The 24,943-nt window shown below is 41.5% G+C and overlaps 1 protein-coding gene across 4 annotated transcripts in view; it reads right to left on the bottom strand.

The window, feature by feature from the left end:
• Window positions 1-12,090: 12,090 nt before the first annotated feature.
• Window positions 12,091-24,943, bottom strand: part of LYST (lysosomal trafficking regulator) — a 277,679-nt gene continuing 264,826 nt past the window's right edge. For all 4 annotated transcript variants that reach the window (XM_079899834.1, XM_079899833.1, XM_079899836.1 and 1 more), the window contains 5 exons: window positions 21,526-21,665; window positions 21,148-21,245; window positions 15,723-15,879; window positions 15,246-15,317; window positions 12,091-14,306 (listed from right to left, as the gene is read on the bottom strand). In XM_079899834.1, the coding sequence (XP_079755960.1) occupies window positions 14,168-14,306; window positions 15,246-15,317; window positions 15,723-15,879; window positions 21,148-21,245; window positions 21,526-21,665 (606 nt within the window). In that variant the 3' untranslated portion in view covers window positions 12,091-14,167. The remainder of the gene's footprint in view (window positions 14,307-15,245; window positions 15,318-15,722; window positions 15,880-21,147; window positions 21,246-21,525; window positions 21,666-24,943) is intronic.

Below are 24,943 nucleotides of genomic sequence, written 5' to 3'. Positions count from 1 at the left end.
CAATTGTAAGGGAAATCAGTTTCCACCCTTTCAGATTCCTCACTCACTTATTTTATCTTTCTCATTCATTCCAATACCCCTTAAAGTAGAATTATGTCCATTTTAAAGAGAAAGAAGAGGGTCGGTTTGAGCCCGCGGCTCCAGAGTGAATCCCTAGACCAGCAGCATCAGCTGGGAACTTGCTAGAAATGCACATTCTCAGGACCCATCCCAGCCTTACTGATTCAGAAACTCTGGGGCTGGGGCCCAGCAATTGGTGTTTTAAGCCCTCTAGGTGATTCTGATTCTGTCTATCTCTGTCCATCACCCAAGACTGCTGTGTTGACGAAAATTCAATTAACAAACTAAAGAGAAAAAAAGGGAATTTTATTCGAGCCAAGCTGAGGATTATGACCCAGGAGACACACTCTCAGAAGGCTCTGAGAACTGTTCCACCTGTTAGAAGTCAGAGGCACAGTCATACACATTTTCGAGACAAAAGATTGTATATCAGAATGACATATTGGTATTTTACATAAAGTTCCCCAAGGATAATACAGTCCAGGTAAGCCCATACAAAGCAGCAAGTCACCATGACCCCCTAGCGTTGGGAAAGAAGGCTATTCTTTTACATTGATAAAATTAGAAGAAAGGGGGGGGCGGGAAATGACCTGTGGCCCAGCAGGCACTCTCATCTTTGAGAAGGTCTGGTTAATGTGTGACAAAAATGCACACTGCACATTAGGGAGGGAGGAAGGAGGCATAAAGGGACAGAACGAGACAATTTTGTGTTTAAATTTTCTTGTCCTGCCTTAAAATGTAAATTTTATTTCATTAGCTGCAATCACCTGACACCGGCTGCAGACCCTGGACATCCATTTTCCTTCCTTTGCCGCCCGTTCTGATACCTTTGTCTGATACCGATATAGCCTCTGCAGATTTCTTAGATTGGTCTTTGCATGATGTATCTTTCTCCATCCTTTTACATTTAACTTATCTGTATCTTTATTCTTAAACTGGGGATTCTCTATTCTTGCAGACAGCACAGAGTTGGATCTTGCGTTTTTATTCAGCCTGCCAAACTGGGCCTTTTAATTGGAGTGTTTGGGTCCTTTACTTCTTATGTAATTATCATGTGGTTGGGTTTAAATCTACAATCTTGCTATTTGTTTGTTTTTTATTTGTCCTATTATTGTGCATTCCTTTTATCCTGTCTTTCTTTTTTTTTAATTGAGGTATAGTTAATTTACAATATTATATTAGTTTCAGGTGTACAACATAGTGATTCAAAATTTTTATGGGGGCTTCCCTGGTGGCGCAGTGGTTGAGAGTCCGCCTGCCAATGCAGGGGACACGGGTTCGTGTCCCGATCTGGGAAGATCCCACATGCCGCGGAGTGGCTTGGCCTATGAGCCATGGCCACTGAGCCTGCGCGTCTGGAGCCTGTGCTCCGCAACGGGAGAGGCCACAATAGTGAGAGGCCAGCGTACCGCAAGCAAAAAAAAAAAAAAAAAAAAATTTTATAGATTACACTCCATTTAAATTTATTATAAATATTGGCTATATTCCCTGTGCTGTACAATATATCCTTGTAGTTGATTTATTTTGTTAAGTAGTAGTTTGTATCTCTTAATCCCATACCCTTATCTTGCCTCTCTCCCATTTTCTCTCCCCACTGGTAACCGCTAGTTTGTTCTCTATATCTGTGAGTCTGTTTGTTTTGTTATATTCATTCATTTGTTTTATTTTTTAGATTCCACATATAAGTGTTAACATATAGTATTTGTTTTTCTCTATCTGATTTATTTCACTAAATACCCTCCAGGTCTATACATGTTGTTACAAATGGCAAAATGTTATACTTTTTATGGTTGAGTAGTATTCCATTGTATTTATATATATATATATATATATATATATATATACCTCATCCTCTTTATCCATTTATCTGTTGATTGACACTTAGGTTGCTTCCATATCTTGGCTATTGTAAACAATGCTGCTGTGAACACTGGGGTGCTTGTATCTTTTCAAATTAGTCGTTTTGTTTTCTTCGGATATATGCCCAGGAGTGGGATTGCTGGATCATATGGTAACTCTATTTTTATTTTTTTGAGGAGCCTCCATTCTGTTCTCCATAGTGGCTGCACCAACTTACATTCCCACCAATGGTGTAGGAGGGTTCCCTTTTCTCTTCACCCTCTCCAGCATTTGTTATTTGTAGACTTTTTGATGATGACCATTCTGACTGATGTGAGATGATACCTCATTGTGGTTTTGATTTTCATTCCTCTAATAATTGGCAATGTTGAGCATCTTTTCATGTGCTTGTTGGCCATCTGTATGTCTTCTTTAGAGAAATGTCTATTTAGTTCTTCTGCCCATTTTTTGACTGGGTTGTTTGTTGTCAATTGTATTCCAATAAAACTGGAAAAAAATAAAGATAAATCACATAAAATCTAAATTCTTAAAATTTCAGATATTGTATGCTTATCTCTAGAAGTTGCATTTCGTTTTTCTAATCTTCCATTTTTTCTCATTAGATTTGTTTTTCTTTAAATCCTTGAGCATACTTATAATAGCTATTTTATTATGCGTCTCTGTGAATTCCATTCTTTCTTTTCTTGGTCTCTTTCTTTTAGATAAGTTTTCTACTGTTTTGGGTCACATTTTCTTATTTCTTCCTATATCTAGTAATTTTTTTTTTTTTTTGCGGTACACGGGCCTCTCACTGTTGTGGCCTCTCCCGTTGCAGAGCACAGGCTCCGGACGCGCAGGCTCAGCGGGCATGGCTCACGGGCCCAGCCGCTCTGCAGCATGTGGGACCCTCCCGGACCGGGGCACGAACCTGCGTCCCCTGCACCGGCAGGCGGACTCCCAACCACTGCGCCACCAGGGAAGCCCCTATCTAGTAATTTTTAAATTAGATGCTAGACATTGTAAATATATGTTGCTGTGTGCCTAGATTTTGTTGACTTAAAGAGTAGGGACTTTGTCCTGGCAGGCAGTTAAGTTCCTTATGGATCGGTTTGATAGTTTGGATACTTATTTTAAAGGACTTTAGCCTTTATTCTAGGACTAGTTTAGCCTTCCTACTATGGTATGACTCTTCTGAGGTCTCACCTGGGTGCCTGTATGTTCAATGAACTCTTCCTCTCTGATTGGTTGGAACTCAAATGTATCCCAACCCCCCCGGGAGCTCTGGGAATTGTTCAGCTTACAGCTCCTTGGACATTCTTTGCTCAGACCTAGGGCATTTTATCTTCTGTACAAATGACAGCATTCAGCCTGAGCCTCCAGGGTCTCCACACCCAGGAACCTAGTTCTCTTTGTCTGGGCAGCAACCTGCTGGTGGAACTCTGTGCCACAAATTCCTGTTTCTCAGCCTCCCCAAACTCTAATCTCTGAGCCTCGTCTCAAGATGTATTCTTGTGTATTCTTCTTAGGATCCCCTTTTGCACCTTTGTTGGTAAGTGCCCCCAGGCAGAAAGCTGAGGCAATGACAGGGTTCACTTAGTCTGCAGCCTTTTTCTCAGGGATCGCACACCTGTGCTGCCTGTTTTCACTGTTTGAAAATCCTTGTTTCACATAGTATCTCCAGTTTGCAGTTGTTTACCATGGAAGGGTGAGTCTGATCCCAGTTTCCCCAGAGTGGTAGGAGCAGGAGTTCTTGGCCCATCCTTTTGGTTTCATTTCCCCTCATCCCCTCACTTTTACCTTCTGTCCCTGACACATGGATTGCTTCTACTTCCTGCTTTCTTACACCTTTGAGTCTGGGCAACACTGGTTTCCTTCTACCCTGGCCCAAATTAGTAAATTTCTGTTTTCTTCATGATTCGGCTAAATCACTAATATCTTTGGGAAACCTGACCTGTTAGCTTCCCCACTTTCCATCTTAGTCGGTCTGATCTATAAAACCTCTATTATAAAATGTACTAAATGGTATCAAAATTTAAAAAACCATACCTCTTTCCACTATACTATGAGTTCTTTAAGAGCCCATCTTATAAATATTTGTGTCTGGTATGTTGTAGAGGCTTAAGAAATGTTCAGTGGGACTCCATGTTTATGGGACATCAAGAAAAACCATGTGCTTATTAATCTGCTTAATTTTAAATATTTTTAAGGATTTGGCAAAGGCGGTTTGGTGTATGACTGGCCCCACTTAGGAGAAAAATTACAAAAAGCCTGGCCTTTTGAACATTTTTCCTGGATAAAATGTTTTCAAGGATCAGTGATAGTGATAAATAAAGACTGCAAAATATTGTCTTATATGGAGTGATCTGTGGCACAAAGAAGACACAAGGATTACCAGATCGAAAGAGACTGATTGCTTCCGGCACAATTCATCTCTGAGTGATAACCAAATTTTTTGGTCTTAAACAGGGGTCTAAATGAGCCTTTTTTGGTGGATCTATAAGGAGCTATTGTGATCCCTGAATGGACATGTGTACACGACTCTGTCATTCTTATCCTATTTTTATATTTGTGTACTAATTATCCTGAGATAAACGTGGATCTACTGAAACAGAGGACAAGAAAGAGCGTAAGAGACTCTTTGGGGGAAGTCAAATAAGTTCACTGCAAGGTAGGGAGTTTCTTAGCAAAGAAGAAACTTAGGAAAGTGTGTAAGTGAAGATAACCCAAGTGGGGGCTTCAGGTTCTGTAAAAAGACATTATCCAAAGATAAGGAAAGGTGACCTAGGACTTAGTTGTTTCTTTTGAGTTAGAACGTTTTCTTAAAAACAAGCAAAGAAACAAACAAATGAGACATGTCCACCCACCCATCCACTTACCCATTCACCCACCACACCATCCCTCCATCCCTCCCTCCCTCCCTCCATCCATCCATCCTTCTTTCCCAGTATATACCTAATCTACCCTATTCTAATGATACTGTAAATTGCTCAAAACATTAAAAAATTCCTCTTTCAGAATTACCTGCAGAATCACACACTTTTTTTTTATACATTGTAATTGTACTTTGTTTTTGACTAAAAGAGTTATCAAATATTTTATCAGATTCAGTTCGGAATGACTTTTGAATGTTTTCAAAACTCATATATGTTCATAGGAGAAAGATTTCTCAACACTGAGTATATTCAACACAATTGTAATAACTGAAAGATTTAAAATTCAGGAAAATACAGTAGGAAAGAGACCACCAGTCTAACATAAAGCAGTGGGGAAGAGGATGGCTCACTAAGTGAGTACTGAGTATCCCCCATCTTCCCTCCCCACCCCAACTGCTCCTGCACGGTTTTAAGCCTGTTAACATTTTGAAATGCTTTGGCTTCATAGTATATGGAGTGTTATCCTGAGGAGTATATTGAAAAATAACAGAGCTGTCCAAGGATTGGACAGGTTGGAAATAAATGGGTATATTTTGCCCCCAATTTGGGACAAACTGGAAATAGTTGAAGGATAATCAGCAAAGTAAGGGTAACATGGATAATTCAAAACTTCCGGTAGTTTCAACCTCCAAATGTTAAGCTATTGAATTTCTTTCCTCCCTACTCACTTTTCTAAATATTGCCTTGTAACCCTCCCTTAACTTTTGGCAATGTTATTATAACGTATCTTGGTGTGGGTTCCTTTGGGTTCATTTTATTTGGAACTCTCTGGGCCTTCTGGATCTGGACTTCTGTTTTCTTCCCCAGGTCACAGAAGTTTTCAGCCATTATTTCTCCAAATAAGTCTTTTACCCGCCTGTGTCTCTCTTCTCCTTCTGGGATCGCTATGATGCAAATACTGGTCTGCTTAATGCTTTCCCGCAAGTCCCTTGAGTTCTCTTTACTCCTTTTCATTCTGTTTTTTCTTTTAGCTGCTCTGATCAGATGAGTTCCACTGCCCTTCCTGTCTTTGATTCACTGATCCTTTCTTGTACTTCATCTAGTCTGTTGTTGAACCCCTTTATTATAATTTTCAGTTCAGTTATTATATTCTTCAGCTCTGTGATTACTGTTTGGTATTTTCTGATATTTTCTTTCTCTTTTCTTGCTGAAATTCTCACTTTGTTCATGCATCGTTCTTGTAAATGTCAACAACAACAAAAAATCAACAGTCAATCTAAGAAAGAAACGGAAAATTTTTTGCAAGCCAAACTGCAGATGGTAATCTGGGAGACAGTCTCTCAGAGAGCTCTGAGAACTGTTCCAAAGCGGTGGAGGGTCGGGGAGCTTCAGTATATATGTGATTTGGGTGAAGGGTGCATGAAACCAAGCACACGCCTCAGTAGAAGCTTGCTGCTAGCCATGAGGCACAGACATCTTAGTTACTGGTTTTAGTACTTTTCTAAGTATGGAAAGATACAGGAATCCGGGTTCATACAAAATTTCTCCCGAAAATATCACAGGGCCAGTTCTGTCAGTTTTCCCAGAGCACAGAGTGCTTCATCCTGATCTTAACCCTGAACTCCTTTCAAAGTGTTTTGTAGGTCAATGACTGCAGTGGCTAATGGCTCGATTCTCGTAGACATTGATGGTGAGCAGTATTCTTTATTTTACAGTCCCTTCCCTTTTGGTCTTACTTTTGGCCAAGGTTTGGGAGGCATTTCATGACCAGCGTGTTCCACGGTGCTTGGGATGCTCATTCCCAGGTCAGGCAAGGATTCTGCAGATAGGCCACTTGCTGTGCTATTACTGGACTAGGCTCTGTTAACAGGAGCCACAAGCCTCTGGACCAGCTGTCTCACTATCCTGTTATGGGCCAGGAAATCATTCCCTCTTGTTGCTTCTTCCCATATCTAGAGGACACTGTTACAGACATTGCTCTTATAGAACTATATATCTGGTCGATTGTTGCAAGTTGCTTAATCATCATTAATTTTATCTGAGGCTCAGTCACACATGTGGTGATGCAAGAAACAACAAGCGTGCAAACGAGGCAGAATACAAGTCATATAGCTAGTGACATGAATGAGATCCTAAGTAAATAATTAAGCTAAGAACTTCCACTAGGTGCAGCCCAGTATCTCTCCACATCATCTGGCCAGTCTGCTCTGCACCAGTCACTATATTTAAGGGAAATGATAAATTATACATAAAGTTCACCAAAGATGTCTGCACGTAAAAGGTGAATGGTGGGTCACTGTGACCGCTTACAGGACTGAAAAACGAACGTTATCTTCTAAGGAGTTACGTGGCTGGTGCCAGAAGGAGGCCATGGGGGAGGCCTGGGTAACACATAATGCAGATGCACAATGCACACTGGGGTGGGGGACGGGGAGGAAGCCCAAACGGGCAGAGAAATCGTTTTATGTTTAAATTTTTCTTGTCTTGCCTTAAAATGTGAATTTTTATTTCATCAGTGCATTGTTCTCCTGCCCTTGGTGTCTTTGTGACTATTTTCAGGTAAAACACTTACCTCTGTTTCATCAAGGTATTTTGCTGAGGTTTTATCTTGTTCTTTTGTTTGGAGCGTATTCCTGTTTCTTCATTTTCCTGGACTCCCTGTGCTGGTTTCTGTGCATCAGATAAAACAGCCACTTCTCCCAGTGCTGAAGGAGCAGATGTGTAGGAGATAAACCTTGTCCAACCCTGACCTAGCTCCTGTTGTTTGCACGCCTGTGTGCAAAGCCAGTTTTATCTTGTCAAATGAGGCTCTTTGGGGGAATTTTCAGGGCAAGATTTCCTTTTGTCTTCCTTTCCTGACACCCCTTTGATGTCTTGGAGAGGGAGCCCCTTCAGGTTGTCCGCACCGAGAATGTGGCTCTGGTATCTACCAAAAACTCACCTGGCTCTCCTCCGACTTCTAGGGTAACTGGGGCTCCTTGGGGGAGATGGCGGGTGGTGTTTTGAGGGGCCAGTTGGGGAGCCCCCAGGCTGCTTCTTCAGTTAGCAGGAGCTGAAAGGAAGGGGGTTTAGCTCAGGCCTTCCCCCTCTGTGGTTGGTCGGGGCCTTCCCACTTTCTTGCAGTAAGTGCACTGACTAGGTCCCAGCTTTGCTGGTGGCCTGTGTGTCCCAAGTCCCATGTTGGGGGCAGGGGCGCTCACCTGTGGAGTCTTCTTATTCTCTCCTCCCGGGTACCTGGGGTGGTCTGCAGCGCTACTGCAAGCAAGGCGCCTTGCTTCTTCACCTTCTTTTTCTTCTTCTGCCACATCTTATTGAAAACCAGCTGGTAGGTGGGGGTGATAGGTCCCTACAGCAATCTTCTGAAGTTTGCAGTGAGCATTTGGAGCACTAGGGGCAAAGGAAAATCTAAGGGGTCTTCAGGGGATCCTTTCAAAACAGGGAGCGAGGTCTTCTCCCCTGAGTTAAACTGCTGAGCAGCCTTAAGTCTACATTTCTTCTGCAGCCTCTGCTCTGGTAAAGGGCCAGAAAGCACTGTACATAGGGAGTCTTACCTCATTTCTCTTTTCTCACAGAGTAAGTCCAGTTGGAGCATGGTGCTATGAGTTAATGAGCCATTCTCTGGCCATTTTCCCTGGTCACCTACTTGTTATTGCGGCAGACAGTATTACAAAAGAAAATAAGTGGATATCTTTGTCATTTGGAGTAGAGCCATGGAGTTTCCGATGACTCAGAATGCACCCTAATGGGCTGTCCGAGGGGACTGATGTCTGGTTGCCCACATCCTTGGATCTGGGTTGAGAATTTGCCTTCACCTACCAAGAGGTCTGTAATAAGTGTTGGTGGGGACACAGATTCGGCTGTTCTCAGCCCACTGAAAATTTCCTTCTCTAGAGAGTTGGTAAGTAAGTTCTTCCAAATGATAATTTAAAAGTGTACACTCAGGTTGTTCAGGTACACCAAACTGACGCCCCTCTACAAATAATTCAAGTTACCGGGACCCTCTAACAAAAGTCATAACCAGGGCCCCTTTGGGTTGTCAAAGCCAGGACCCCCTAGCAAGGGTCAAAACCAGGAAGAGGGACGCAGATCATTTCACTGAAGTCTTTGGTGACCAGGGTCCCGATCAGCCTCCAGGACTCAGGCAGACGGGGGTGAAGTTAGTATTTCCCATTTTGTTGAAAATGCAAGTACTGATACACAGAAATAGAAACAACAAACACAGTCGCACCGACAAAAGATCAGACTATGGAATTGTAGCCTAAACTATTCCATCGCCCCTCCCAGATGCAGACCTCAAGACCAGATTGGCCCCGCTCCCAAAAGAGAACAGCCCAGATTGGCTCATTTCTCAAAAGGGCATAAGCCTAGATGAAGGAGGGTAACTCCCAGCCTGCACGAGCGACTTACCCCCAAATGAAACAGAAGGCTGATGGTACAGGTCAGAATGCATCTGGCTCAGAGCTCCCTGGAGCAGAATGAGCCCCAGTAGCTCCTGGGGACCCAGGGAAGGGGCTGCCCCTAGTCAGGGTCGACCTGCCACGGGCACAGGCTCCTGGCTGGCTTGTCAGAAATTGCTGCTGAACCCAAGGTCGTGTGCCCTGTGCACGGGGAGACCAAACCGAAATGTCAGTTTCGAACAGAGAAAGGTTTATTGCAGGGCCAAGCAAAGAGAAGGGGAACTTGTGCTCAGAAGACCCAAACTCCCTGATGGCTTTCAGGCCAGGGTTTTTAAAGACAGTGTTAGGGGAGAGGGTCGTAGGGTGCGTGAGCAGCTCGTGGACCTCCTTTGGACTGACTGGTGGTGAAGTAATAGGGTGATGTTTCCGGAATCTCAACCTTCCGGTTCCAACTAGTCTGGAGTCTACGGGTTGGGGGCCGTAGTTTCTGTAGAACAGCTCAAAGGTCTGCATCAAAATTGTTGTGCATTTCCCTTCAGGAGGAACTAGGCTTCCCGCAGAGTCTATTGTTCTGAGCAGTAACTGCTTGAGTCTGCTCTTTGGAAGTCAGCAAAGGCCTAGGAGACTAAAGGCTTTTTTCTGAAGGTTGATTGGAAGCTGGACCCTCAGGCAGTAGCTTTTAAAGTACACAAATAGACCTCTCTTTGGGGAAGACAGGAGGATGGGCGTTTCTGTCTGCTCCCTCTGCACTGAGCCCTGGGGTGTTAGTTGTTTCTTTGCTACCATCCCATTGAACCCGTGAACACAAGCCCTGCTGGCCACCAGAGCCAGTCTTTCAAGGGATATGGCCTCTAGGTGGCAATGCTAGAGATGCCACAGGCTCCTTTCTCGGAGACACTGGAGACCTGGTGGGGCAGAGGGAGAGCACGAATGTGACACCCACTGGCTCCCATCTCTGGAGAGGGCTGCCATCGGCCTCAGGATGTGTGTTCAATTAGCAGCACCCTGGCACCCCCGACCGCAGCTATCAAGATAAGCTCACAGCCTCTTTCACGGGAAGACCGGGGAGTTTGCTGCCTCTGGGCTCTGGCCTGGGTGCTAGCTGGTTAAGAACTGTTTTCCCCTTGTTACAGTTCTGTGGGACCCGGGAATGTAAGCCTGGTTGGCCACCAGAGCCAGGTGGTCAGGGGGCACCCCCCGGCAGGCAGCGCCAAATCCGGAGCCCCAGACTGCACACCCCCGCTTCTGGGAGATCCCTGCAACCCCAGGAAAGGAGAGGGCGCGCACAAAGATGGTGCCTGCCGCCTTGGCCGTCCTTGGGGCGTATTTCAGTGGCCTCCAGAAATGTGTTAAATGCCCGCCCCTCAGGCTGAAGCTCTCAAGACAGGCAACAGGCCTCTTACACAGGAAGACTGGGCACAGTTCAGTGCCGGCCCCGGCGCTGGGCCCTGGGGCGTTAGCCTGGTGAGTCCTGGAGAGCCCTTGGAGGGCTGCTTCTCAGATGCTCTAGCCTCATGGGTCTTGGGGATGCAGCCGCACTGGCTTTCCAAGCTAGATGGTTTTTTGGGGTTCATCTCTCAGGGGTAGGCCTTAAAAGTTGGGGTGCCCGATGTGGAGGTCAAAGCCTCACTCCTCAGGGAGAAGCTGGTAGCCGTCAGCCCCCCAGCCCACCCCTGACTGTGGGTCGCTGTGCCAGGAGTGGGGTTTAAGGTGAGAGCGCGTCTCGGCCTCTCCTACCCGTTTTGATGTGGGTTTTGTTCACCAGATTCTAAGAGTCACTTTGCTAGTTCTTGGATTTCTTTCAGAGGAAATTGTTCTGTGTGTAGCTGTAGATTCAGGGTGTCCACGGGATGTGGGTGCGCTCAGGGTCCTCCTGTGTCACCATCTTGAACCGGAACCCCTTGTAGCTCTTCTTTGATTCAAAACATTAACAGGTCATCCAAAATACTGAGAAGCAGATCACCAGCAATGAGCTCTGAAGGGCTGGAAAGAATTCCCCACGCCTCCCCTCCCCTCCCCCATCACCTAGTACTGGGCTTGCACGTAATTGGCAATCAGTGAACGTTGCTGAAAGGAAGAGTCAAGCTGAGATGTGCAGGTAAAGTGGGGACATTCAGGTTGGCAGGCTTACACTGATAGACGCTGCTCCTGAGTTCTTCTGGGAACAGACACGTAGAAGCAGGTGTGCCCTCGTCTTGAGAATCCTTCACACACCACAGATGCAAAGCAGAAAAAAAAAAGAATATTTCTGAGTTCCTGGAGTGCTGGTGGTTGAAGTCACCCACCTTTTGCAAGGCCCACCAGAGGAGCTGAGGTGTTTCCCTCCCTGAGCCTCTGTTCACTGACGCTCCTGCCTCAGGTCTGCACGCGTACTGCCTGGAATACATCTGCTCCCATCTGCACCTGTCAAATTTCTCTTCATCCATTAGACAGCGGCAACAATTTGACTTTGCTGGATCCTCTTGATTTAGACTGAGTTCTTTGGTTGTGTTCTCTCAGAGGACCCTCCACTCTTCCTTCACAGCACTTACCACATTTTGTGACTATGCACGCTGTGTTACGGACAGCACATTGCCCTGGCAGTGCAGATCTGCTATTGGGCGTGGGGAGGGGGGAGGGACAGATAGTCTTTTCCTTTTAAAAATGAGTGGTTTGGGCTTCCCTGGTGGCGCAGTGGTTGAGAGTTCGCCTGCCGATGCAGGGGACACGGGTTTGTGCCCTGGTCCGGGAAGATCCCACGTGCCGCGGAGCGGCTGGGCCCGTGAGCCATGGCCGCTGAGCCTGCGCGTCCGGAGCCTGTGCTCCACAGCAGGAGAGGCCGCAGCAGTGAGAGGCCCGCATACCGCAAAAAAAAAAAAAAAAAAAAAAAGAGTGGTTTGACCTTAGGACTTCTGTCTAAACTCCATTTAAAGGCAGTAAAGATTGAAATATACAAGTTCTCACAAAGACCACAATTAAGAAATGACAGTTATCCTTTTCTAGTGACATAAATTTATAGGGGAGCTAAAGAGAGAAACTATATGGGTTACCAAAAACAGCCACCAGTTTGAGATCTGGTCATAATATTTAAACTGCAATGAGAATAGGTCCTCAAGTCTATTTTTATGAAATTTATCCCCACTGTGAAGTGGCAGTGTGTACAAAGGTAACAGAGCTTGTGATAGTTTACAGAAATATTTGCTACAACATGCATATTATGAAGTGCTTCAAACATATACATATTAAGTTTCATGCTGAATAAATAATCCCCCCAATTTCATTTTTATTTTTACATAAAAATATAATATTGCACTCTTAACAAGACCAGTCATTTTGCATATTTTCTCTTTAGATAAATGATGAAATTCAGCCTTAAAAAAAAAAAAAGACTGAGTAGCAACCTTATTCTAATAAGGGACTAATGTAAAGTTCTCAGTAGAAAAATGAAAGTTAGACAATAGCTGCGATTTTTTTTTTTTTTAAACAAAGCAAATCACTTCAACGTGAATAGGAATAGTCTCATCTCTGCACCTATTTGGACCTCAGAATTAATAGGTGGTCTGTGCAAACCATGATCTCAGTGCAGCCGTGAAGTGCTCTTACCTATGTATGCAACTGAAGGTTACGAGCATACGTAGCCACTTGCTTCCTCTTGTATTTACCTTGACAGCAGAGACTTTGCAATTGCATTTTATACAGTTTTTAAGCAGAATGTTTTAGAAAGTCTGGAAGTTACAAAAGTAGTTCTGTAAACACCATATGAATTAAATTTCCATAACAAACACGCAAGTAATTCTTAGGCAGGAATACATCTTTGTATCTCATGGTAACAGCTTATTTTACAGTGTTTTCAAAGCCAATAAAGCAGCACCCCAAGTAAAAATAGAGCCATAATATCATGATAGACTATTCCAGGAGTTTTAGGAATTCTGTCTTTATCATGTGTAAGTTTGCTGTGGAGTACACAGATTTTTCTATTGTTCCTAGAATTCTCAAGTGGTATAGGTTAGTAGAAACAGTGGAAACTGCTTCCTAAAAGAATTATTCTGCCTCCTGTTTAAAACGAAGTAAGCTGTGTCCTTTTCTTTTGTAATTCTGTTTTGGGGAAGAAAACTCCTCCTGCATATTAGATTAAATGCCTTAACTGGACTGCATTATTAATATCTGTGCAAACTTTTTCTGAAATGGAGGCTTTCTATTGCAAATTGTTAAGTATTTAATGCTCTGTAAATGGCAGATATTAAAAGAATTATCACTGTGTTTAAATCTTAGTGACTCAACTAAGGATATTCCATATCTAGTGTTATGGATTTTAAGTGGGATTTTTATGAAGAAACAGAATGTGTCTGAAAATCAAAGATACTTGTGTTGTTGTTTGTGACTGTCAAAAAATTCTGGTTCTACTTTGAGCTAAGAAGGCAACAGGCAAAAACTGCCTAACACTGAGGTTCAAATATTCAGATATTCCAAAAAATCTTTGGTGCAGAGGCACCTACTGGATTACATACTTCTCAAAGAAAGCAATGATCAAGTCCTGAATTCTTTCTCCTTATCCTTCCTTTTTTGGGGGGAGTGGGGTGGGTGTGTTATCTTGGCAGAAAGCTTTTAAAATATAATCTTTAGAGCATTTTATACAAACAGCTAACCAATTTAAATCCTACTGGCTTTTTTGGAATAATAGAAAATAGAAAGTAATAGAAAACAGAAATAGAGAGATGCTCATCTTTTCTTTAGAATCCTCTATGGAAAAAAACCTTTAGGAATATGCTTTTAATTTACTGTGCCACACTTAAACCGTGTTGGTTAGTGCATACCGACACACCCTCCAGGTCATCACTAAACAATACTCTCCTCTCAGGACCTCGTGAGGCTGCAGAATTTTGTGCAGATGAATAGACTTTATCATTACTTGGATGGTTTGTTTGGTCATCCAGTTCTTCGGGTTTGACCTCCTGTAACTGGTGAAGTCGGCAAATCTAGCTTGGAGTTAAAGTGCCTTGCAGAATGCAAGGTTCTCACTCATCCCGCTGCATAGCTGCTGAGGAAGGAATAGAACATTGGCTGTTTCAGGCGCTGCTGGTCCTTCCGACACCAGGCGATCACGGTCCCATCACTGTTTGCTGTGTACAAATGGTGGCCGTCGCAGGAAAATGTAAGGCTGTGAAAAAAAAATCCCATTTGTATATTGTGTCTCTGAAAAGTGTATCAGCATATTGGTGATCACATGGAAATCAGTGTAAGGGGGTTAAGATATGTTTACTGGAGCACAGAGACAAACAAAATGACGGCCTACAACTCATTGGTTTTGACTGTAATTCTAATGTAGTTTACTTGCTCTGCTGGCATGTTTGTGAAGCTCCTTCTAACCAAGTGATACAGACTAAAACCAGGACCAAAAGGATCGGTACGTTCTGCTCCTTCTTTGCATATTTTCTTTTCCCTTCTTGTTTAGGCTGATTACTTAAACTACAAATACTTGGGTATAGGAAACTTCGAAAAATACAGCAGTACTACACTTTCTCTCTATAGAAATAAATGGTGATTATTTTATGGAGGTATTTTATTTCCCTGAAAGGGGAAAGGGTAAAAAATGTAACATTAATACATAATTAATGTAGGTTCTTTAAACTTTACATTTAGTGGATTAAAAATTATTTTAATAAAGTAGAATTTGAATCCCTTCCTTCCAATTGAGTTTTTAAAGTCAAATTTGTTAACAGAGCAAAGGGTAACTGGTTGTTTAGCAGTCCTGTCAAGCACACGCCTGTAGCCATCAATCACCATTATGGGATTTTCCATAAGGAAAGGGAAAAAATCCATCACTTCTGCTGGAAGTTCAGGAGGCTTCCCTGGCCACGAGCCCAGCACGCCTGCCTGTGGGGCTGTGAGCTCCTGACCCAGACTTCGAGCTCCATGAAGACAGGCATTTGGCCTCCTCTTGCCACTGGGCCCCGGGCATCCTGGGCTTCAATAAATGGCCGGCTGTTTATAATGACTTTCATTACGCACTTCTTTACCTCTGTGTGCTTTACTGTCTCTCCAACAAAACCGTCACAGAGTATGTTATGAAGGAAAGAAGAGGTGAGGGAGGTTTTACCTTACAATAGGCTTATTCGATTTAGGAAATGTAATTTCCCGCACAGGCTTTAGGTCCCAAGTACTCCATAACCTAGAGGAAGAAAAAAGTCATCATCTAATTATGCAAACTAAAGTTTCCTTCCCTAAAAATTGAACTTATGTGTTTACTTGTTAAAAGTCATCTGGAAGGAAACACAATAAACCGATTAACCGTAGTTACTTCTGGGCAGTTTGCCCAGGTGGGTTGGGAGAAAGGAAACCTAACTGTGTACTTTCATATTGTTACTCTTTCATAGTTGACAAACAATATAAAATTTCAAAAATGTACTATAGCTATCTTTACTATTTATAAATAAAATGAAGAACTGAAGAACCGATATCCGAAGGTGATTTTAAATCTCTAAATATTATTATGTTTAGATAGTAAAAACCAATTTTTGAAACTGCTGTGCCCGTATAGACAAAAGTACACAAAGAAAGAAGAAACGCCTCTTACCTTACGATTCCATTTTCCAATCCCCCAGCAATCACGTTGATAGATACTCCCTCAGGCTGGTTCGAGAAAGCCACGGAACAAATGATCTCTCTGCAGTGGACATGTCCAACGAGGTCCCCGTTCACTGTCCAGAGTCTGAGGTCACTGCCCCCGCCAGCTAAAATGCCACAGTCACCCGCAGGTCACCAGGCTGTGGGTGTCACAGAGCCCCCTAAACTGGGCCCCAGAGGGGCATCCCTGAGGGCCTAGCTTGTTTGTTTTAGTGATGAAGTTTATAGGCAATTCACGACTGAAGACTGTATAAATGGAGCTACTGTACTGTAAGTCACACAGAGTTGGCATATTTATCTAGAGAAGATGACCAGTGAAAAAAATGAAAATAAATTAAGCTACAAGGTAGAGCAACAATGTAAATTAACCATGAATCTTTCTGTAGTCATGATATTTCAGCATACAAACTGCCAAATCTGAATTTGAAAGGACCTAGAAAGCTAAACAATCTCCAAAAAGAGAAGAAAATATTCTGTGAAACTATCTATAAGAAGTGACTTCCGGGACTTCTGAAGAAAAAAAAGTTACAGTAAAAGCTGAGTTAAAAACTAATTCTTAAAAAAAAATGAAAGCTAATTCTTCAGAATGTCTAAGATTGACTCTTACAAATCGATGTCTTATTAAACGAATTTTTTTTCCTTTCAAAGACCATGAGTAACCAAACTTTTTGTAGTTTTCCAGGGGGTGGAGGAGGCACTAATTGCTTTAATATCGTCTATAAACTCGGGCTGTGGTTTGGGGCCTCATGGTGATGTGTCCAGCCTTCTTTGGAGAAATAGAATCATACTGATAAGACAGAGGTTAAGAGTCATGGTAAAGTTTGGACGACATAATGTGTTACTACACTTAATTTTATCTCTCCATTAGAACTAACAGAAAAGCAGACAATGTGTTTCTCTCTTTATTAAGGAAATGAAAAGATTTTATAGCAAAGAAATAAATATTGGAAATACTTCTTTACCTAAAGGTATGCGGAAGACCTTCAAATGTCACCAACCAAAATGCCTAGTGTGTTGCAGTATCATTCACAATAGCCAAAAGGTGGGAACAACCCAAATGTTTATCAAGAGATGAATGGATAAACAAAAATGTGGTATATCTATACGATGGAATATTGTCTAGCCACGAAAAGGAATGAAGTTCTGATATAGGCACCAACACGGATAAACCTTGAAAGTGGTACGCTAAGTGAAATAACCCAGACACAAAAGGACAAATACTGTATGATTCCACTTATATAAAATATCTAGAATAGGCAAATTCACAGAGAGAGAAAGTCGAATAGAGGTTACCAGGCTCTGCTGGGGAGGGAGGAGTGTGGGAGTTATGGTTACAGAGTTTCTGTTCAGGGTGATGAAAAAGTTTTTGAAGCGGACGGTGGTGATGGTTGCACAACACTGTGAACGTAATAATGCCACTGAATTGTATTCTTTAAAACGGTTTAAATGGCAGCTTTTATGTTAAATATATTTTACCACACACATACACACACACACATACACACACAAAGATTAAAAAATGCCCAGTGGTCTACTTCCCATTGTAGAATATTGATTAGGAGAGATTATCCAAATAAAGCATCAAGATATAGGAGACTCTGGGACTTCCCTGGTGGCACAGTGGTTAAGAATCCGCCTGCCAATGCAGGGGACACGGGTTCGATCCCCGGTCCGGGAAGATCCCGCATGCCACTGAGCAGCTAAGCCCGTGCGCCACAACTACTGAGCCTGTGCTCTAGAGCCCGTGAGCCATAACTACTGATCCCGCGTGCCACAACTACTGAAGTCCGCGCACCTAGAGCCCGTGTGCTGCGACAAGAGAAGCCACCGTAATGAGAAGCCCGCGCGCTGCAATGAAGAGTAGCCCCTGCTCGCCGCAAGTAGAGAAAGCGCACATGCAGCAACAAAGATCCAATGCAGCCAAAAATAAATAAATTTAAAAAAAGATATAGGAGACTCAATATGCTAAAGAAATACAATTGTAGATGATAAACTCATCTTTTACGTAAGTAGAGATTTCACTCTTTCTTTTGAATTTAATATCTAATAAAGATTTTAAAAATATATAAAGTGACCGGATGTGTACTAGTATGGTCAGAAGGCTTACTGAAGTCACTGGATACATATCCGTAAACAATATTGATGTAGGGGTTGGTAACTGTAAGACACAGCTATTGCATGGCTGAGTTCTTCAAAATAAAAAATCTAAATGTGGTCCTCAACTCTGAAGTATGGTATGGAACTCAACAGGCAAAGAATTACCCTAGCAGATTGCCCAGAAACTTGGTCTGCCACAAAACCAAGTAACCACTCATCTGCCTAAGATTATAAATATATATTAAAAAAAAATCGAGGCCCTTACCCAATACTGGATTGCTTTCATGTATAATTTAACATATCAACTAAAAGTCAGAAAGTTGGGTATTCCTGAAAAAAATCTTTATTCTTCCTATACATCTTCATCAGAATTAAAAGAAATTGGAGAACTACCCCCTACTCTGAATCTTAGAATAGTATATTAACTTCAGAGTACCACTGGCAACACAGGAAAAGGCTATGAGCCCTAGTTGAAATGCATATATTTTGATATAGTGGCAGAATGATTTTAAAAAATACAGAAACCATCTACTATAATATTTACATAGTTTAATAAATTTTACATCTTATCACTGTAACAACCACATCCTATAATAAGCCCTGGGAAATTAGGATCAGGAGGAATGAGTTTGCCAGTGTATCTTCAGCCCCAATACAGAAAATTTTGAGAATATATATGTGTATACATACATATACACATTATATATTATATATACACATACATGCACATGCATATGTATTTATTTCTCTTAAATTTTGATTTAAAAGTTACTTGGATGGTTCTCACTAAAGTGTCAAGACTTTTCGTAGGCTAAATCTGGTAACTTTCTTCCCTTCCTGGACTATAAGAATAGGAGAATGAAATACAGTCTGGATCACTTAACATAAATTTGTCCTCTCTTTTTAAAAAAAAAATCATTATTTAAAAATAAAATTTAAAAAAAATCATTATTTTTATTATGCTGTCTGTATACCAGTTGCTCTTTATGAGTCCTCTTCTATATGCACTGAGAGGCCTCAAACAAGTGTAGAAGGCCTTTTTGTTCAAAGTGGAAAGAACGTTCTAGCCATTACTCTATTATACTGTGCACACTACCTAGGGGCACCTGAACACCCTACTAGTGAGCTGGTAATTGTAAGCAAAAGTAATTTGGTTTCGTGTTCCCATATGACTAGCTAATGTAATATCACAGATATAATAAATCACTACTGGCAGCAGGAAAGTAATTAACTTTACAAAATTTGGTTCCCTCGGGATCAGTCCTAACTTCCAAATGTTGCCAAAACAAGAAAGTAGAGAACTCTATATAAATAATCATTATATGATTCCCCCAAATTCCCTCTTGATGTGACATACTAAAAGCCACTAATGTATAAATCAAGGAGGAACAATTAGCAAAGTCATCAATCATCTGCCCACACTTATATTACCAAAGTCAACTGTTTAAGGTCTTTCCCCTTAGTTATGCTGATTAGGAAATAAAAATATTTTCATGACATTATTTTATGACTAGGGGTGAAGACTGGCAAATACTTCACACTGAAATCTTGAAGCATGACTGAAGATGTTACTTTTCTTGAATACAAGCATGAATGAGTGTTTTGTAAAAACAAGAGTTTTACTGTGGTATAGTACAAAAATAAATATTCGGACTTTGTCCCAGGTCCCTGGCATAGAGCTCCTAAATCCTTGTTAATTTACTGTCTTTTTTATGCTAATGAGATAACTCCTGGGGGGAGGCCCAGACAGCTTCAGGATGGGAACTGGTCACCCGAAAAGCCAACCCCGAGTTAGAACTTACAGCACCTCCCACTTCCAGGGAAGGGAGAGGGGCGGGAGGTTGAGCTCAGTTCCTAATGGCCAATGATAGAATCTACTGCCTACAGAATGGAACCTTAGAAAAACTCCTAAACAACAGGGGGAGGAGAGTTTCCAAGTTGATGAGCACACTGACATGCCAGGAGGGTGGTGCAGTCTGACTTCACAGGGACAGACCCTGTGACCTCACCCTACCTACCTTTTCTTCTGGCTGTTCACTTCTATCCTTTGTAATGAACCATAGTAGTAAGTACAGTGTTTTACCGAGTTTTGTGAGTCATTCGAGAGAATGATCAAACCTGGTGGGGGGTCTTGGGACTCCCAAATTTGCTAACTTCAACTAGTTAGTGTCAGAATTGAATTGCACTGTTGGACACCCAGTTGGTGTCATAGAATTGGAGAATTGTTTAGTGTCTGGAAAGACCACACATTTGGTGTCAGGAAAAAACAAACAATATGAAAAATGCAAGCAAAGGATAAAAGACCACCCACTGTAGATGTGTGGAAGATATCTGTACTGAGTGGACAAAAAGAAACAGTTCTTCCAAGGATCCTTTCAATTAATGGAAATGCAAACAGAAAATTGATGAGCTTTTCAACAGTTCTTTCTCTCTGGATGCATCAAGTTTTTTAATATGTATACATGAAAAAACAAAAACTAAAAGCCAGACCTTTGATTAGGAGATATATCTTTGCCATGCAAATTTTGGGCAAATTATACGTCCATTATTACTTTATACTACTCTCTCACAGGAACTACAAGACACATGTAGGAAGTTGATCATCATTCTTTTCATTTAGTCAGGAGGGAGGTAGCAAAGTCAGTAGTTAAAAAGCAGAAGCAGGGCTTCCCTGGTGGCACAGTGGTTGAGAGTCCACCTGCCGATGCAGGGAACATGGGTTCGTGCCCCGGGCTGGGAAGATCCGCGGGGCGGCTGGGCCCGTGAGCCATGGCCGCTGAGCCTGCGCGTCTGGAGCCTGTGCTCCGCAACAGGAGAGGCCACAACAGTGAGAGGCCCACGTACCGCGAAAAAAAAAAAAAGCAGAAGCAAAAAAGGATGGAAAAATAAAACCAAAGAAAATTCAGATAATTATGTAACAGTAATTTGCTTAACTTACATGTGCTCAAATGCAATCTTACATATATCAGAAAAAAGTTAAATTATGACAATACTAACTTTTGCATAAGTAGATGCCGAAATTGATGAACTCAGTCTTCAACCTTACTGGGTTTTTTTTTTGGCCTTGCTGTGTGGCATGCCGGATCTTAGTTCCCTGACTAGGGATCGAGCCCATGACCCCTGCATTGGGAGTGTGGAGTCTTAACACACATACAGGTCCCCACACATGTGTGGGGACCTGAGAGATGTAATGCAACAGTTTAACCTATGAAGTAACCAGCTGGCTGAATGCACTGTGAGGGCAACCACCCTGTGCTTTGGTTTTGGGGCCAGCTCACCTGAGTCACACACGGTGGCAATGTCACCTGTAGTCTCACTGGCAGAGACGGCTGTGACAGGGCTTTTGTGTCCCGCCAGACTTTGTACGTAGCACAACCTGAAAGACCAAAGACATGAATTTGCATATGATCATTACATATAATTATATTCTCTTATTTGTATAATTCTTTTCCTCACTGTATATGTATCTACTATTTATAAGGCATTCCTGACTATATTCCTAACTGATTTTTTAATTCAATAAGATTACAAAGGTAAAGTCCGTATTTCATGCTTAAAGCTATTATGATATAAAGATATTATTTTAGTGCACCTATTTCTCACAGTAAGAACTAAAACATTAAAAGTAGCTATTTTAGAGTTGGAGATTTCTGTACCTGTTTAAATCCCATATGATGCAGGTTCCATCTCTGCTCACACTTATCATTATACTGTATGGTTTGCAGACAAATAAGCTGGTTATCTCTTCTGTGTGCCCATAGAGATGTATCTGAGACTCCATTTCTATCTCTGAAGGCTAAAATTTAAAAAATAAGTAAAGTATAAAACAAAAACCATGACGAAAGGTATCCTAGTGTCGTATCTCAAAAATAAAAACAACCCAAGTGATTCAAATATTCTTCTCAAACATCTCATTTTTCAATCTAGTTCAACTTTTTCTAAAGAGTAAAACTAATTAAACATTAACAAATTTTTAATTGACCATAATTTCATCAACAAATAAGCTTTTCATTTTTGTCTATTCTTTTCCAGTCTTTAGCCAATTACATATGTATTTTATAGCTGTGATTATTGCCATACAAATAATTCCCTATTTTGTATTTTATACATTCTCCCATAAGCATTTTCCATTTTTGACAGTGTCTTCAAAATGATTTTTAAGTGTTATAATATTCTATACAGTTAGTATACCATAATTTACTTGAGCATCCCTTTTAAAAATAATTAATTAATTAATTTATTTATTTATTTTTGGCTGTGTTGGGTCTTTGTTGCCTCACACAGGCTTTCTCTAATTGCGGTGGGCAGGGGCTACTCTTCCTTGGGGTGCACGGACTTCTCATCGCGGTGGCTTCTCTTGTTGCAGAGCACGGGCTCTAGGCGCGCGGGCTCCAGTAGTTGTGGCACATGGGCTCAGCAGTTGTGGCTCATGGGCTCTAGAGCACAGACTCAGTAGTTGTGGCACACTGACTTAGTTGCTCCGTGGCATGTGGGATCTTCCCGCGCCAGGGCCCGAACCCATGTCCCCTTCCTTAGCATGCGGATTCTTAACTACTGCACCACCAGGGAAGTCCCCTTGAGCATCCTTTATTATAGACATTTAAAATTGTTTCAAATTTTTTCAAAATTATAGATGTCATAATTAAATCCTTCATGTATATAAGTTTTGTTCCTCCTCTAAATCATTTCTTTAGAATTTCCAGTATCCTACTAGTGGATCAGTGAATATTAATAATTTTACAGTTCTTGAGTGTACTTTTCAAAGGCTTTGTACCAATTCATGATGCCACCAATGGCGATGTATTACTCATCAATAGTTGTGGACTGATTTTCTAAATCAAACATTGAAAACTGATGTTCCAAGTTCCACATGGTTCACAGATGCCAGATGTCCACACAGGGTCTAACCTTTGTTTTCATTAGGGTAGCAGTTTATTGTCATAGAGTATTTCAATACAAAGAATATAGAAAAGTAGAAAGAAAGTATAATAAAAAGCTGTATACTGACCACTCAGTTAAACTAATCCTAATATTTTATAAGATCAGCTTATTTTTTAAATAAAGAAAACATTAAACATTACATAGTCTGTGTACTGTTTTACATCCTATTTCCTCTCTCTTGTCAGAAGTTACTATTATCCTGAATTTTGTATTTGTTTCCCATGTATGTAGAATTTATGTTCTACTATATGTTACTATAACAATTGTATTGTTTTTCATGTTGCTAAACTTTATATATATGGTATTAATTATTCTTTAGGTATCTGCTGCATCTTGCCTTTTTGATCACCACTGCTTTTGAAACATGTGTTGAGTTATTAGCTGCAGCTCATCTATTTTAAGTGCTTTATTTTTCACGTAAAAATACCTATTTTATTCTTTTTTTTTTTTTTTTTTTTTCCTATTTTATTCTTAAAGACTCAAATGACCCGGCGATACCAGGCTCACAGTTCCCCTTGGAACCACTGGCTTGAGCTGTGTGGCAGTGGCTTTTGTTTAGCTAGGGCATGTGGCCTTCAACTGCACACAACCACAGCAACCAGATGGCTCTGAACAGGGGCACGAGTCCTGGTTCTGGGCCCCTTCTGGCTCTCCTCCGTGACCTTCCCCGCAGGGCCAGGAGCCTGCAGGGCCACAGGGGTGTGCCAGCGCCCTTGCAGACCATTCTTCAGGGTCCCTGGGACCAAAGAATTCCTTGCCCCCAAAGGCCTGAGCTCCTTCCTTCTCTGCTTGAACTCTGCAGCATTTCAGTTTGTGACTCAATTCCCATTCTAAATCTGTGAAAATTTCCCGAGTTTTAAACGGCAATCAAGGTTGCTTTAACTTGAATTTCTCTTATTGTAACTAAGTTTAACTTGTTCACATATTCATTTTCTTATCTGTAAATCTGTGTGCTTGGTTTTGTGTATTTGTTACTACATTAAGAAGATTATTTGTAGGAATTCCTCTATTTGTGGAATAGAATGCAAGTACCTCCTTGTTTCTTCTGCTGGATGACCTGGATCTCCATGCCAGGCTAGGGACGCTTTACCCAAAGTCAAGTCTTGAGGATCCTGGACAACCCAGGGGATTCCAATCCAGGCTGTAATTCCAGGCAAGAGTTGGTCCTATCTGACTCATCCTTACTCTTAGGGACCAGTCTTTCGGACAAGGGCCTCCTTGGGACTCCCCAGCTTGCTCTGTCCCTTGTTGTTGTTTTCTATTCCTCTCACAAGAGGCTGTCCAAGGACAGTGTCAATATTCTAGGATTGACAAATGCCCTCAAGCTAAAGCTCCCTCCTTGCTTATTAAAAAAATAATAATAATAAATAAATATATGTATGTATATATATGTGTGTGTGTGTATTTTTTTTTTTACTTCATGATCATGAATAATATTTATGGGGTAAACACAAGGTAGGTACCCTATAGTGGTTATTGAAATTTTATAGATTTTTCACTTTAAAATGATTGCAGGTGTTAGTGTTACTAGATGATTCCCTGATGGATCAGAAAATAATTTCCATGGGTAGAACAGGAATCTTGTGCTGGCCTACTTCTTCATAAAATGTTCTTGAATGGTGTAATACTACCTTGATACACTGCATATATTTTCTCCAACCACCATCAATTTAGAGAATAGAAATACAGGTGTTCACTTATATGAAGATGATGTGGCCACACTATTTAATTAGTGAAAAAATGACTCAAGACCAACTATTTTAAAACCAGTTATCACTTTTAGAAGACATTCTTCTCTAATACTATATACAAATGGCTTATAGATAACCATTCCCTATAACCAAGCAACATATTCGTCATTACACATGTAGAATGCATTTTAGCAGACTATCTTGGGATAGTCAACAGAAACTCACAATGCTCAAAGTTATATATGCTTCACTAGCTCAGGAAAGTATTTCATAAGATTCCCTCGAAAATATTTTCAGACAACAATTATTTTGGTCATATCCTATATGGTGCTTGGGAGGTGGTCTTTCGTATGTGTCAAGGCCAACACAAACGAGAGCACAGATACTTTTAGAACCATGGCCTTCAGCGGGTTGGGAGAACAGAAGCTAGTAAACATGAGGT

This window comes from Stenella coeruleoalba, assembly GCF_951394435.1.
Source record: "Stenella coeruleoalba genome assembly, chromosome: 16".
NCBI classification, from domain to species: domain Eukaryota; kingdom Metazoa; phylum Chordata; class Mammalia; order Artiodactyla; family Delphinidae; genus Stenella; species Stenella coeruleoalba.
The sequence above is the reverse complement of the archived record's forward strand: the minus strand, read 5'-3'. Positions and strand labels throughout refer to the sequence as shown.